This window comes from Pyxicephalus adspersus, chromosome 11, assembly GCF_032062135.1.
Source record: "Pyxicephalus adspersus chromosome 11, UCB_Pads_2.0, whole genome shotgun sequence".
NCBI lineage: Eukaryota > Metazoa > Chordata > Amphibia > Anura > Pyxicephalidae > Pyxicephalus > Pyxicephalus adspersus.
Window position 1 is genome coordinate 32,810,447 of NC_092868.1, and position 13,297 is coordinate 32,823,743.

The following is a 13,297-nucleotide window of genomic DNA, read 5'->3' on the forward strand; positions in this document are numbered from 1 at the left end:
TTGTATTTTATGCACCACAAACATGTCCCAGGGTGCATGTAATAACACATAAATCTGCTTCTAAGACTGAGGTTTGCTTGGAATTGCTTTTTGTGCATTTTTATACTTTCACAAATAGAAAAGGAAAGGGTAATTGATTATATAAAATAGATTCTTTAAATATCTGAATCCCTTCTAAAGATATTGAATATATTTTTCAATTCATATATACAATGGTGGCACAGTGGCTCATTGTGTACCTATGCGTGGGTTTTCAATGGGCACTCCAGTTTCCTCCCACAAAACTATGGCGACTGTAGTAAGGACATTAGATTGTCCCTCAGAGGGACAGTTAGTGACGTAACTATGAATTTTGTAAAGAGCTATGTAATGTGTAAGTGCTATGTAAAAACCTGGTAATAGTAATAATATACGATGTAGCTTGTATTGTGTTGTAACAGTTGACATTGGAAATCAGACGTACATTTTGGGGTCACCTACTCTGTAAGCTCCTAAGAAAGTAAGGCGTATAGATAAAGTGAAGGGGTGAGTGTTAGGTGGGGTGGTAAAGGGAACATGTTAGTGACCCCATGTCAGGATCTAGTATCACAGCCATATTTAGTAGTAGGGACAGTGAGTGAATATTACACATTTTGTACATTTTAAATCTTTAAAACAATTTAACGTACCTGTTTACTTGGAGTTGTCTGGTATAATGCACCTAGAGTGTAGCAAATGATTACAAATGCTACAGTCTGAATGTTGGACATTCAGTGAATTATCTTCACAGGCCATAAGAACTAGAGGCACATTTCTGTATGTGCCAAGCTTGTGGTAAAACAGAAGTAATAAACCTGCAGTGTATTCAGTAAAATGCAGATCACAGTAGCTCAAGCTGATATTTACACTCACAGGTTAAGGATTTAGAACAGTGACTTATCCCACTCTCTTCCTTCTCATTGCATCTAGCTAAGGCTTGGTGGTAAATATTTGTTTGAAACATGTAAATGTTTTACAAAATAAAAAATGACCCCAAACCACTAGTTAACAAACACACCAAATATTTGCAGGATTGACAGAAATTTTCCAACCTGACCAATCAAGGTTCTTGCAATTCAGCAGTCGATAACAATCATTTTTGATTGATTGGATTTAGAATCAAATAAGAATTGATTAAATGAAAGACTTGAGTGTACTTTGCAATGAGACCAAAAGTAGACCCATAAAAAAGAAAAGTAGGCCAGCTTTAATGTGTTTAGTTATTGTATTTTCCTGGAAGTGGTGGATAATAAGACTTTGCCCTTTTTAAGATAATCCCACAGGGAGGTTGAAAAAGTAGAATCCTTTATCTATGGGCCTGATTTATTAAAGCTCTCCAAGGCTGGAGAGGATACACTTTGATCCAGCAAACCTGAAATGGATCTGGTCCAGGATTCAAAACATTTGCTAACAAATAGCAAATTACTCCTATTAAATCCATTCCAGCTTTGCTGGATCGCCCAGCTTCACTGATAAAAGTGTATCCTCTCCAGCCTTGGAGAACTTTATTCAATCAGGCCCAATACCTCAGTCTATTCTCCCATTCACCTCTCCTCTACCTTCTTCTTCCAACTACCAGCTAGTCAATTATTTTGTTATACTCCAGTTATCTCTGCTGTTCTCCTTCTGTCTCAGAATATTGCTTTGAAGTTATAGTTTTACTGATTATATTGCAGAAATGATATCTGGCCTTGGTCCACACAGTCTGTTTTATGTTATATGGTATGATGCCCTTTTGATCATTCCTGTTCACATTTCCACAGACACATGTGGGCTGTGTGCTCTGCTGTATGCAGTTGTGGCAGCAGTGTAGTGTGACTTCTGCCGGAGTTAAACCTTCTTTCATGCTATGTGGATTCTTGCAATACAACAAGCAGAAAGCTGACTCAGGAGCATATGTATAAAGTATCCATATCTAATTGTAATATACATAAAATACAGATGAATGTTTTCAGCATTAGAGATGGTTTAGTGCCACACAAGGATTTGTAACTATTCTTTTTTTTGTCTTGTGTGCTATTACAGCTTTGTTATATAAAAAAAGCTGAATGTGTAGCAAGATCGGCAGATTGCTTTTTAAAGCGGGATCCATTGGGAGATGTACACTGACGTATAGCTGTGCTTACCTTGGCACAACCTTGTGTATTACGGTAAATAAAAATTGCTCATGTAGTTTAGTTGACAGAAACTGTTTGAGAATTCTCTGCATAGATTTTAAATGTGTCACACATTTCCCCTTAGATAGTTGTCTAAACCACAACTGTCGAGCTGCATATTTTAAACATTTTAAATTTTTTCACACTATGGGCCTGATTTATTAAAGCTCTCCAATACACTTTTTATAAGTGAAGCTGGGTGATCCAGCAAACCTGGAATGGATTTCCTCATTTGCTATTTGCTAGCAATCGTTGGAATCCTGGACCAGATCCATTTCAGGTTTGCTTGATCACCCAGCTTCACTGATAAAAGTATATCCTCTCCAGCCTTGGAGAGCTTTAATAGCGTGACTACCTCAATTCCTCTTCCTAGCCTACATCTTTAAAAATAGAAAGTACAAGAGGCAGATTAGGTGACTTGATTTTTAAAGAGTTTGTAATGTTTTTGTTATTTATTTTATTTGTTCAGTGATTATTATTAATGAATGTATTGGTAAAGTGCTGAATTATATGTCAGCAATATAGAAATACAATTTAATACTAATAATAATAATAATAACAATAATAATGTACTTGAGGATGAGAATGTACTTTACTGAACTTTACATTTATTCTAGTACTTTGACTGGCGTTTTAAGACCCAATTTACACTTTTACTAGGGGAATTCTGCACACAAGAGCTGTCAATATACCACAATGCAGGTTTAACCTGACCTACAATATATTTATTTTTTTTCAGTATAGCACACCACTAAAAACAAAAAGTTTACAGCCCTGAGTTGTGATGTTCCCAAATGCAGGTCCATGAGTGTGCCAAAAAGTTTTCAAAATTAATGACACCACAATGCATGAAGTCTCCAAGCCCTGAGAAGAGGCATGTTACTGCAACATAACTTTGTGAATCTGTCCTAAAATAGGAATTTATGGAATATTTGGATCCTTTCTATAGTGTTAGCCATAGGAAATATTCCTATCACAGCTGACATATAATTACTTTGGTAACATTACCAACAACTTGCAGGAAAACATAGTTTAGATGATTGGTGGAATAGGTCACATTCCTTTCATTGAGGTCCCTTTGGATTAGCTTGGGATCTGGTTTTTTCATTTTTAATCTCACATGCATAGATCACAAGATAACTTGCATTGCATTGTATCAGCTGTCTCTGCATATTGATAAATAGCAGCTGTCTCTAGTAGTCTAATATGACTTGGCAGCAGTCTCCTGTAACATGGCAACAGTCTCTTAACAGTTTCTTTCAGCTGACAGGCTTGTCTTTTTCATAAAAGTTTTTACTGCAGGCCAACATCAACAAATAATATGTTATGAAGCAGGAGCTGACGTCCAGACTCTGACTGAAAGGAGAATGATAAAGAGAAAATAAGCTTTGATTTTTCACTCTCCTTTTTTTGCCCTCCTGTGTAAATTTGTCTGGAATACAAGAGAGAGCGAAAACTAAGAGATCTGTCATACTTAACCTAGTGGATAATTTGTCACCGCACCTTTAGTGTTTTTAGCAGGTTTATGGCACTTATTTTTAAGTGCTGTTTAACATTCGAAATAATCTTGGAACCTGAAGTTCATTTTTCATGCTTTTAAATTAGATTCTATTACACAAGCAATTCTAGTTCATTGCTCTGCCTGTGCTATCTTTTTCTGATGTAAAAACATTTTTGATGTGGGTGAGTTGTTCTGCACAATCCTGAAAATTAAAGCCAGTTAACTATTTCATCTTTCGTATCTACATACCACTTATGGACCAGAGAAATTTGTGTTTCCACTATAGGCCTGTTTATTCAGTGATAAATGTGTCATTACTATAAATAACAAAGTAATATTTTTTTGATGTCCTAAACTAGGATTTCTTCCAGCAATATTGGTTTGTAAGAATGTTTATGTTTTCTAAACTATAAACTTTAGTTTTCATACATTATCTATAGACAAACAAATTGGTGTTAGTTGTATTTTTTTATACTGTATAAATAGAAAAGTATACATTTTCTTTTCTAATTAGTCCAATTCAAAATGTTCGTAAAATAAAATTTTTGGTACAAGAGTATGGCAGTTATTTGGAAAAGAAGAACAATATTTTTGTCCTAACTTGCAACACAAAGAAAAGGTGCAAAAAAACTACTGACAATTTTGGTATAAAATAATAAAAATAATAATATTTACAATCAGAGAAATATCAGTTAAAGGCAGAAGAGGATTATGGTTAGCAATCGGTTAATAGGGGTTAAATAGGTATGCATTTTATATCAAAAAAAAAAAAGTGGGGGTTGTTTGATTTACCTATAACTGAAATAGCTCCTATAAGCCCTCTAAATATTTTAAAGCTTTATTGAATCACTACACACTTCTCTGCTTCACATACTACCCCCAACATAACCTCCATTCTGCTCTCTTGCACCTACTGACCACTTTATACGCCCCATGATCCTCTTCTGTGTATAATGCCCACCATTATACTCACCACATACTGACCCATTTTACCAGGTTATACCTGTTATTCCACACTCACACATTCTGCCCTTGTCACCCCCAGTGTTCTCAATTCTGAAGCAGGCATGCTTTTGCTAGTGCTCAGTAATGTAAACTTATTAAGGATGACAATGTTTGTAAAATTATAATGCAACCTTCTTCATCTCTTTCTGAGATGCACATCCCAAAGTCATCTACTCATCTGCATCTATAATGCATTTTTATCCCTGCTCCAGTACTCAGATGGAGCAGTTAGAAGGTTTTAAAGTGGAACTGTCATTAGTAAATAAAAACGTACCCCTCAATCCCTCCACAGCTTGCTTCAATTCAGTCCTGCGCTGTCCTGGATTTTTTCTCTGTCCCAGCGCGGAGGAACTGCCCGGCACCGCTATCTTCTTACTTCTTCTTTCAGCTTCTGCTTACATCACCCAATCTTGCACTGCACAGGTGCATTGGGTATCATATTCTCCTGTAAATGAAAAAAAAAATACTAACAATACAATAAATCTAAAAAAAGGAACAAATCTGTCTAAAAAACAGCAATTGTTTTTCTGTCTTAATTGCTGTTACAAATAAACCCTCACTTATTGTTTTTTCCTTATTAAATTTCTTTAGGTTGATATTGGCAAGTGTCACTATTTGGTTGATCTGGATACAATTATAGAAACTGCACGAGAGCCTCGCTATTCTACTAAAGAGGAGTGGGTAGCCATAGCATTCAAACCTTTCCTGGATGCCTCCAGGTAAGTGACCTGTGTCTTATTCATTTAGGTTTTGATACAGGCAGAATAGTTAGAACTTTTATCACTTCTTTGTCCCTGTTGAAAAGACTTGTCTGTCAAATTCTAATTGATATCTCTTTTTCTTCCCTACGGGAAATGGGGGTACATCTCAAGCAACAGAGCAAAAAAATTGTAACAGGTCCGGACTGTCTGCAAAAAAAGTTTTTAATTACTGCTTGGTTTGCCTTATTACCATTTTTCTCAATAAATAGACCAGGTCCTTTCACACCAAGGATATTGGTCTTCGTTTTGCAGTCGTTCAGCAACACAGCCCAACACAAGAGGCATAAACGCTTACATGTTCTTTTCAATATGCCTGGTTCACACGATTGTTCTGTGTTGGTGTGCGCTGGGCAAAAATTACATATGCTGCATTTTGTTCACAGTGCTGCAACAAATAAAAACAAAGTGAACCCTCCCTGCAATCCTCTTTCCTTGCAGTAACCGGCCTCCATTAAATATTAAAGATTGTAAAAGAAAACTGAAAAGGTGCAGGTTATGTCACTGCTGTGACATTGGCACGAAATCCTGCAGGTTACCATCAGCAAGATCTTCCATGACTTGTAATTGTAAAGGGCAGAACTGTGGTAACAATCTGCAGGATTTCCAGCCTGAGGTTGCAGCAATCACTTTCACCCTCCAAGGTCAGTTAAAAAAAAAACTGCAATGTGTTATGACAACCAATTTCAGCATTGGCATAATACAAGCAAAGGCATTGAAAGGGTGACAATGCGGGAGCACAATTCCTATCTCAGAATATAAAGTACGGTACCTGAAAAAAATGCCAGCACCAGATATTATTTTAATGAAAGCTTTAGATTTAAAATGTTGAAAACATCCACTTCAGTGATATCATCTACCACACAGCTGAATTCCTTTCAGTATTCCTATAGGAAAACACTGTCACCTTGAAACGTCCTTCAACCTAAAGTGGCAGCTTACACAATAGACAGCACAGCAATATTATGTTATATAACTAACCATCCATGCACGAGTGGCTTTTTATATCTTCTTAAATTCAATGGCAATTTTTCTATAAACTAACATTTTGTTAGTTTAGTAGACCTTCACATTTCTGTTTTGCTACTAAATGTTTTAATTAGATGATGCAGTATGCATCATTGGTGGCCATAGCAACCAGTTTTGGACTACAGTAATAACTATGCAGCTTAGGCAAATGTCCTTAGTACCCTAGCTTAAAATCGCCCTATTAGGGTGTTATAGAGAAGTTACAAGTACGGTTTACCCTGTAAATGAAGATGAAAAGTTGCTGCCTCCCTGAATTCCCTCCAGTAACAAGTTTTTTAATAGCTTCACATTAGATAATAGAGGAAGCTGCAGAAATTGATTCAGGTGGTACGGCTGACTGATCCTGACAGTGGAAAATTTGTGATCGTCATAAAGGGCACCTTAACTTATGTACGCTCTCAAAAAGCAGCAGCTAAAAGTTGTCCTGCTTCCGTATCTGTGCACATTTCCCCAAGGAGACCAATAAAAAGCAAAACTGTCCCATCGTTTTTTGGTTTTTTTTCCTTTGCACTTACGTCAGCGTTCTCCCCTCAGGTGTAGAGGACAGTGTTCTGATTCCTGAGGTTATGGCATTACCATTCATTACATACATAGTCCTAACACGTAGACAGCTCCGCACTCCCCTCTGGAGATCAGACACGCATTTTGCTTTCTGGTCCCAAGTGGCCCAGAAAATAAAAAAAAGAGCTTCGCTCAGCATGGCTCTCTTTGTTCTCCTACCATTTGTCAGAGTAGGGTACAGCACTGACGTAAAAAGCCTACGTCTCCGCTTCAGTTAGAATACAAGACGGACAGCTCCTCAGCTGCATGGATTCCATCAATTCCTCTGCTTCTGTACACAGCCCAGCATGCAAATCGTACTGCATGAATTTATTCTGTCTGCCTTGTACCCTCAGGAACATATTGAGCATTGTATGGTAATGATTAATTAAAGGGACACAAAACCATTTTTTTTTTCTTTTAAATGTTTTTGCAGAAAATATTGTTTACATGCATTTGTATAACTCATTCTTTTACATGTTTCTTGACTGGTATTATTATAATAAAAATATCAGTGGAAAGCATTTATATGTTATTGACTTTCTTTTATTAGGGACTACCCGTAATTTTGATAAAATTATCTACTATCCCTTCAGCATCTGCCACTAGGCCTATGCTTACCTGCCCCTGTTTCTCATAGGTCATCACTGTGTTGCCGCTTGGGAGCTGCACAGCCTTCTAATAGAAAGAATGCCTTGCAGCCAGGAATACAAAATCATTTCTATGGAAAGGTCATCCATTGTTTGGTACCCATGCTAAACAGCCTTTATAGCCTTTCCTTGTATTGTATGTCAGAGGAAAAAAAATTAACGTTACACTGTTAAAAAGAAACTTATTGAATTGTGGTCCCATGCTCTTAGATGGGCCTGCATATAGAAAGTCAAGATGCTTTTTGCTTATCCCTAGACTGAGCCAACAGACTTTGTAGGTCTATGCCTAGCTTTTGGTATTTGCACTGTATGCTAAATGACCATATTGTGGGAAAAAAAATTGTGTGTTGTTACATATTTTTTTGTAACTGCTAATCCAAATAGGTCCAAGCATCTACCCATTTTATTCATTGTAACAGTTTCATGGAACTAACTCGGTAGATTTGTCCTACACAGTTATTGAGGTGCACATTGTTTCCTGTGCGTGGAGACAGATAGAAGCACCAGACGGCAAGTGCAATGTTCACAGCAGGGCATGCGATGTGCAGCGTAATGTGCAGATATGTATTTCTTATCGGCAGCTACAAGTCGAGCAATCAGAATGAAAAAGTCACAGGGGTTACCAAGGTAACGAAGTTATTAGAATTCCTGCCGTTCACCTTCGCAGTTGGAGCTGTCAGGGCTCAGGGCTCCCTAATAGGATCAAGTTGAAGAAGTCGCTGGTCTGGTCAAAACACAAACCAGAAGATATTAGTACTTGAAAATGGGATTAGCGCACACTGTGGCACCCTGCATTGATTGCAGCTAATGAACTCTTTTGTAGCTTTGCCAATACCACGTTCTTTGTTAGCTCTCCAATAAGACAGACAATATCATATATTTTAGATTGTTGTTGGTAATTATAAAATGTTGGAAAATATATTTTTTTCAATGAACTAACTTTTTTGACCTCCATGATTTCCTTTTTACTACAAGATAGGGATGCTGGGTTATTTTAGACCAAGGCATTTTAATATATGCTGCTAATCAGCCCAAACATTATGGGGGAAGAATAAACTCAGTTAATAGGGTAAGGCTTCATAAACTATGAACTATTTTATCAGCATAGTTGACAGATCCTGCCCCTTAAATGCTTCTTTCTAGTTGAGGTGCCCAAGGCACAAATCTCTTCTTCTCACTTCTTGGCCCAGCCCATCATATAACATGTTATATATAACATGTTATAGAAGATTATATCTTGCAATACATTGTCTGCAAAGGGAAATTTCACAAATCGTATAACATGTCAATGTCTTTCCTTTACAAGCCCCATAGTGAATTCTTAACAGCTTCATTTCCTGGAGAGATGTGTTTGAATGCCAATGTAAAAGATACAATTTTACATTTTTATATGTAATTGACTTAAGTTGCATTTTAAGTTAAAGGAATATCATTAACCCAGAGTGCTTTAATATTTATGCTTTAGTATTCAAACTGACTCGGGAAATAAATTACCCACTAAAAGATCTAATATTAATCCCACTTCTCATTTGTTAATTTCCCTGTGGCTAAATCCCTATAGTTGCTGAAATGTGTAAAATTCAAGCTAAATTAGAATTATACTAGTTACATCTAAGCATCGGAGGGTTTATTATAATCAATAGACAAATGCCATCAGTTTTTCAAGAATACCCATTTGAGTATATTTTTTCTTTGAGTAATTATTTCTTTGTAAAATACACTAAGGCTTTCTGGGGGAAAATTGATAACGCTTGTTCATAGACAGTAATAATCACCCTGATTATTAATATTATTATTAATATTATTAATAATAAACAGGATTTATATAGCGCTAACATATTATGCAGCACTGTACAATAATTAGGGGTTTCAAATTGTGAGGGTTTTAAAAGACAAAAAAGTATGGGTATGTAAGTTTGAAAAGATGGGTTTTAAGTGCTCAATTAAAGGAGCAGAAAGTAGGAGCAATCTGAATAGGATGTGAAAGACCATTCCAGAGAGTTGGGGCAGCTCTAAAAAAAAAAGTCTTGGATGTGACGAGGTTATTAGTGAGGAAGTCATTAGCAGGTCATTGAAGGAGCATGGATCTTACTAGTCTGAACTTCATTTGTAAATGTTTTATCAGTTTCCCATATGGCTAGATTTCACAGAACATACATAGTGTCAGTTTTACAGGGGGAAGTGGTCCTTTTTTAATAAAATGTAGGCTGGTAGGTTTCATAATTCCAGCATCCCCCTATGTGTTCGGCTTCTTTCAGGTTTTAGGCCTGCCCAGAAGCCAGGAGAAGACATGACATTTTGTGAATTACAAGGAAAGGTATATTGAGTAGACATTCTGAATTTAGAATGGCTGCAGTGTTCTATTACTTTAGCTGTTTACTGTTTGCTTTCACATGTTACTTTTAGTTATCCTTGAATTTTGTAGGAAATGTTTAAATTCCATTGTTATAACTCAGTTTGTGTGTATGCCATCACAGTACATTCTAAACTAATTGGTAAGTTATCATCTCAATAAAAAGAGAAAACTTTTAGCTATGCTTACTAAGAATTCAAAACAATAATCTAATTACGTGCAGAACAGTCTTTTGTTGCCAACAAGGTCAATAAAGCATGCAGAGCCAACATAGAGAAAGTGAACTGAGCCTAGTGGTAGGTACGATTTTCCAAAGAATATAACTTGTGGGGCCTTCAAATGCAGACCATGTTAAAAACATTGTAAATTCTTCCTATGCATGTGTAATCTTTTTTGTCTTACAAGGTAGAACAGCTAAAACAGAGGTTGAATTTACATGCGTGGCTTTATTTTATACAACCGCTACAGAGTTTGTATCACTGGACAGTAATTGGTCAGTGGAAAAGTCCACAGTAACTAAACTGAAACATGCTTGAGATAAGTACAAATCTATCCTCAGGATAAAATAATATTAATAAAACAATAGGGAAGACTTTGTTGACTAATTAGGTTTTTTAACGTCACTGTTCTAAGTGGAAGATAATTTGAAAACAGGTAAACTGCCAAAGTACAGACAGTGCCAGATCTTTAACAGGAACCATAAATATTACTGATATTACTAGGTAGGAGAAATAAAATGTTAATTTTTAAAACGGTATAATACTGATTTGTACTTTATAACCTTTATCAACATATACAGCCAATGATACCACACTAGAATTGTTTCCCCTCCCCAAAAATATTTAACTAGTGTCTTTTTGTGTCAGCCAGTTTAGAGATGCATAAGAGGCACTGTGCATTTACATCAGTTAACGATATCATTTTATATATTGTTGTGTTACTCATAGCCCCCTAGCACTGAACCATAAGACACACGTCTGCTGAAGTCCTTTGCATCATTAATCACATGTCACAGCCAGGCTCCCTTGTAGGCTTTGTGCAGTACTACCATAAGATGCCCCAGTGTTCTACAATCTCTGCAGGCAGCTGCGCTTCTTAATCCCCTCTGACGCATTTACTTACGTATGCAGTATTGCTTTTTTTTTCCATGGAGGACACATATCTTACTCTAGGCTACTCTCTGCACAAGAGACAACCCTGAATTCAGACAAATTTAACCTCTAGTTTTGCTTTTCAACTTTATATCTATCATGGTGTTTAGAATCAACGGCAGTGTGCCCTTCAACTAAAGGTTTAAAAAAAAAGAGGGAGTTCACCGAATATAGAAGTACTACAGCAAATAAAGACATTATATATTTCTGGAATTTATTTAATTATAAACTGCCTTTTTTACAGCTGGTAAATTAATTTTTTTATTATTGGTAATTCACTTAAGTAATTTTTTTATAAATAATCAATTGCTCAGGCTGCATTGAGTTTGCCATGCAATGCTCAATAAGTATCTCATCTCCTTACATATCATTTTTTGTGAAGGCTTCTTTCATTTTATCACCTATTGATCTCATTAAAGCTTTTATTGAAATTATCCAAATTTTAATATAAATAATCTTAATTTCTTAAAACTTAATGTCTTCAAGACTACCTAATTGTTAGGATTACTTTAAGTTAAAGATGCATTCAAAAGATTTTTGCTTAATTGGGTTAAGTGTGTATTAGTAAATGCCCATCTGGCCGACGACTCCGTGCTGTGTGCCCTCGCAATATAAAACACTATTTGTTCTGTCCAGAGATGTCATTTGCTGTTCAGATGTCATTTGCTACAACCGTGAGAACTAACATAGTAGCAGCCCCTGCTTCCCTTTAGTTGTGCAGCCTGATAGATTTTTGGCATCTCCAGCATCCATTGGTAGGCTATGCACAGCTGAAGGGGATTTTAGAGGCTGATCAGTTCCTGACTCAGTGTCATTGGCTGCTGGGGCTTTATAGCCATTATGCTTCCAGTCTTCTGTGCCTGTTATAGCATCTGCTGGGCTTACCTGTGTTGGAGTGATTTTTGACTGTTCTGTTACTTACCTGTGCCTGTACCAGACTATCCGTTAAACTCTGCCTGGACCGACCTCTGCTTGTGACCCCGACTCTGTTTGTGCCTTTCCTTTTGTACTTCGCTTGGTGGACTGATTTCCTGTGTTTTGACCTCGGCTTGTTTTTGGATTCCCGGACATTCTGTACTCCGTATTTGTGGGCTCTGTACTCTGTATTAGTGGGCTTTGGGTTGGAGACACCGGGACACCATCCCTTGCGCACCCAGTCCTGGGGGCATTAGAGTGCTGGAAGACGCAACCAGTCTCCTGAGGCTGAGCGGAGGTTGCTATAGGCAAGACTGTGGTGATAGATTGGGGGATGGGTTTCTGGGGAATACTGGTATTGACCGGGGCCTTACAGTGTGTGTGTGTAAACGTTTGTTTGTAGCCAGGCCTTGTTTTAGTTTTGGATAGAGTTTGGAAAAGTTAAAATCCCTATGAGGCTATTTTTCCTTTTGCTGTCTGTGTCCTAGAGCAGCGATCGCCAACCTTTCGGACCTCACGGACCACTAAATTCATCATTTTAAATCTTGCGGACCATTAATATGATTTTTTTTTTTATAAAAAAGATAAATACATTTGTAACATAATGATCACCCTAATGACGCCTGACAAGGACAGTGGAGGCTCTGATTCATTGATCAGCTCACGGTTAAGTGAAGTATTACTATTGTTACTATTATCATTAGTTGCATTATCCTTAGTATTACTAAGGAAATGCAAAATATTTGTTTGCTTTTTCTCACTCATTATGGGTTTATTTAATTTGACTCTAAAACCAAACAAGAAATGATCATTATCAAACTATTTGATTTGCCATTAAATATAACATTTAAAGAAAATACACAGTTAAGGTCATACCTACCTAAAAGAGCATCTGAGAAATAAACAAATAAAATAAAACAATCAGATGAGAATCGGTATTCGCGGAGTGTGGTGACTGTTGTAATGATCGAAACAATACTGAAGCATACGGCTCGGTAATGGTTGCCTCAACTTAACTTAATACAACTTAAGACTACACTGATGTCACGCTGCGCCTCCCTTGTTTTTCCATCTCTAGTACACGTAGTGAATTTAGTGCAATATAAAGGCAAAATTTTCATTCACAATATAAGCATTTATTAGAATATTATTTTTGTTTTATTATTAAAAAAACATAAAAATTGCAAATAATGTCCACATTTTTCTGTGGACTATGGACCA

At 36.6% G+C, this 13,297-nt stretch overlaps 1 protein-coding gene across 2 annotated transcripts in view; it reads left to right on the forward strand.

Moving 5' to 3' along the window:
* The window catches only part of ALG9 (ALG9 alpha-1,2-mannosyltransferase), a 77,347-nt gene that overhangs the window by 50,903 nt on the left and 13,147 nt on the right, over positions 1-13,297 (forward strand). For both annotated transcript variants that reach the window (XM_072425493.1, XM_072425494.1), the window contains exon 14: positions 5,272-5,399. In XM_072425493.1, the coding sequence (XP_072281594.1) occupies positions 5,272-5,399 (128 nt within the window). The remainder of the gene's footprint in view (positions 1-5,271; positions 5,400-13,297) is intronic.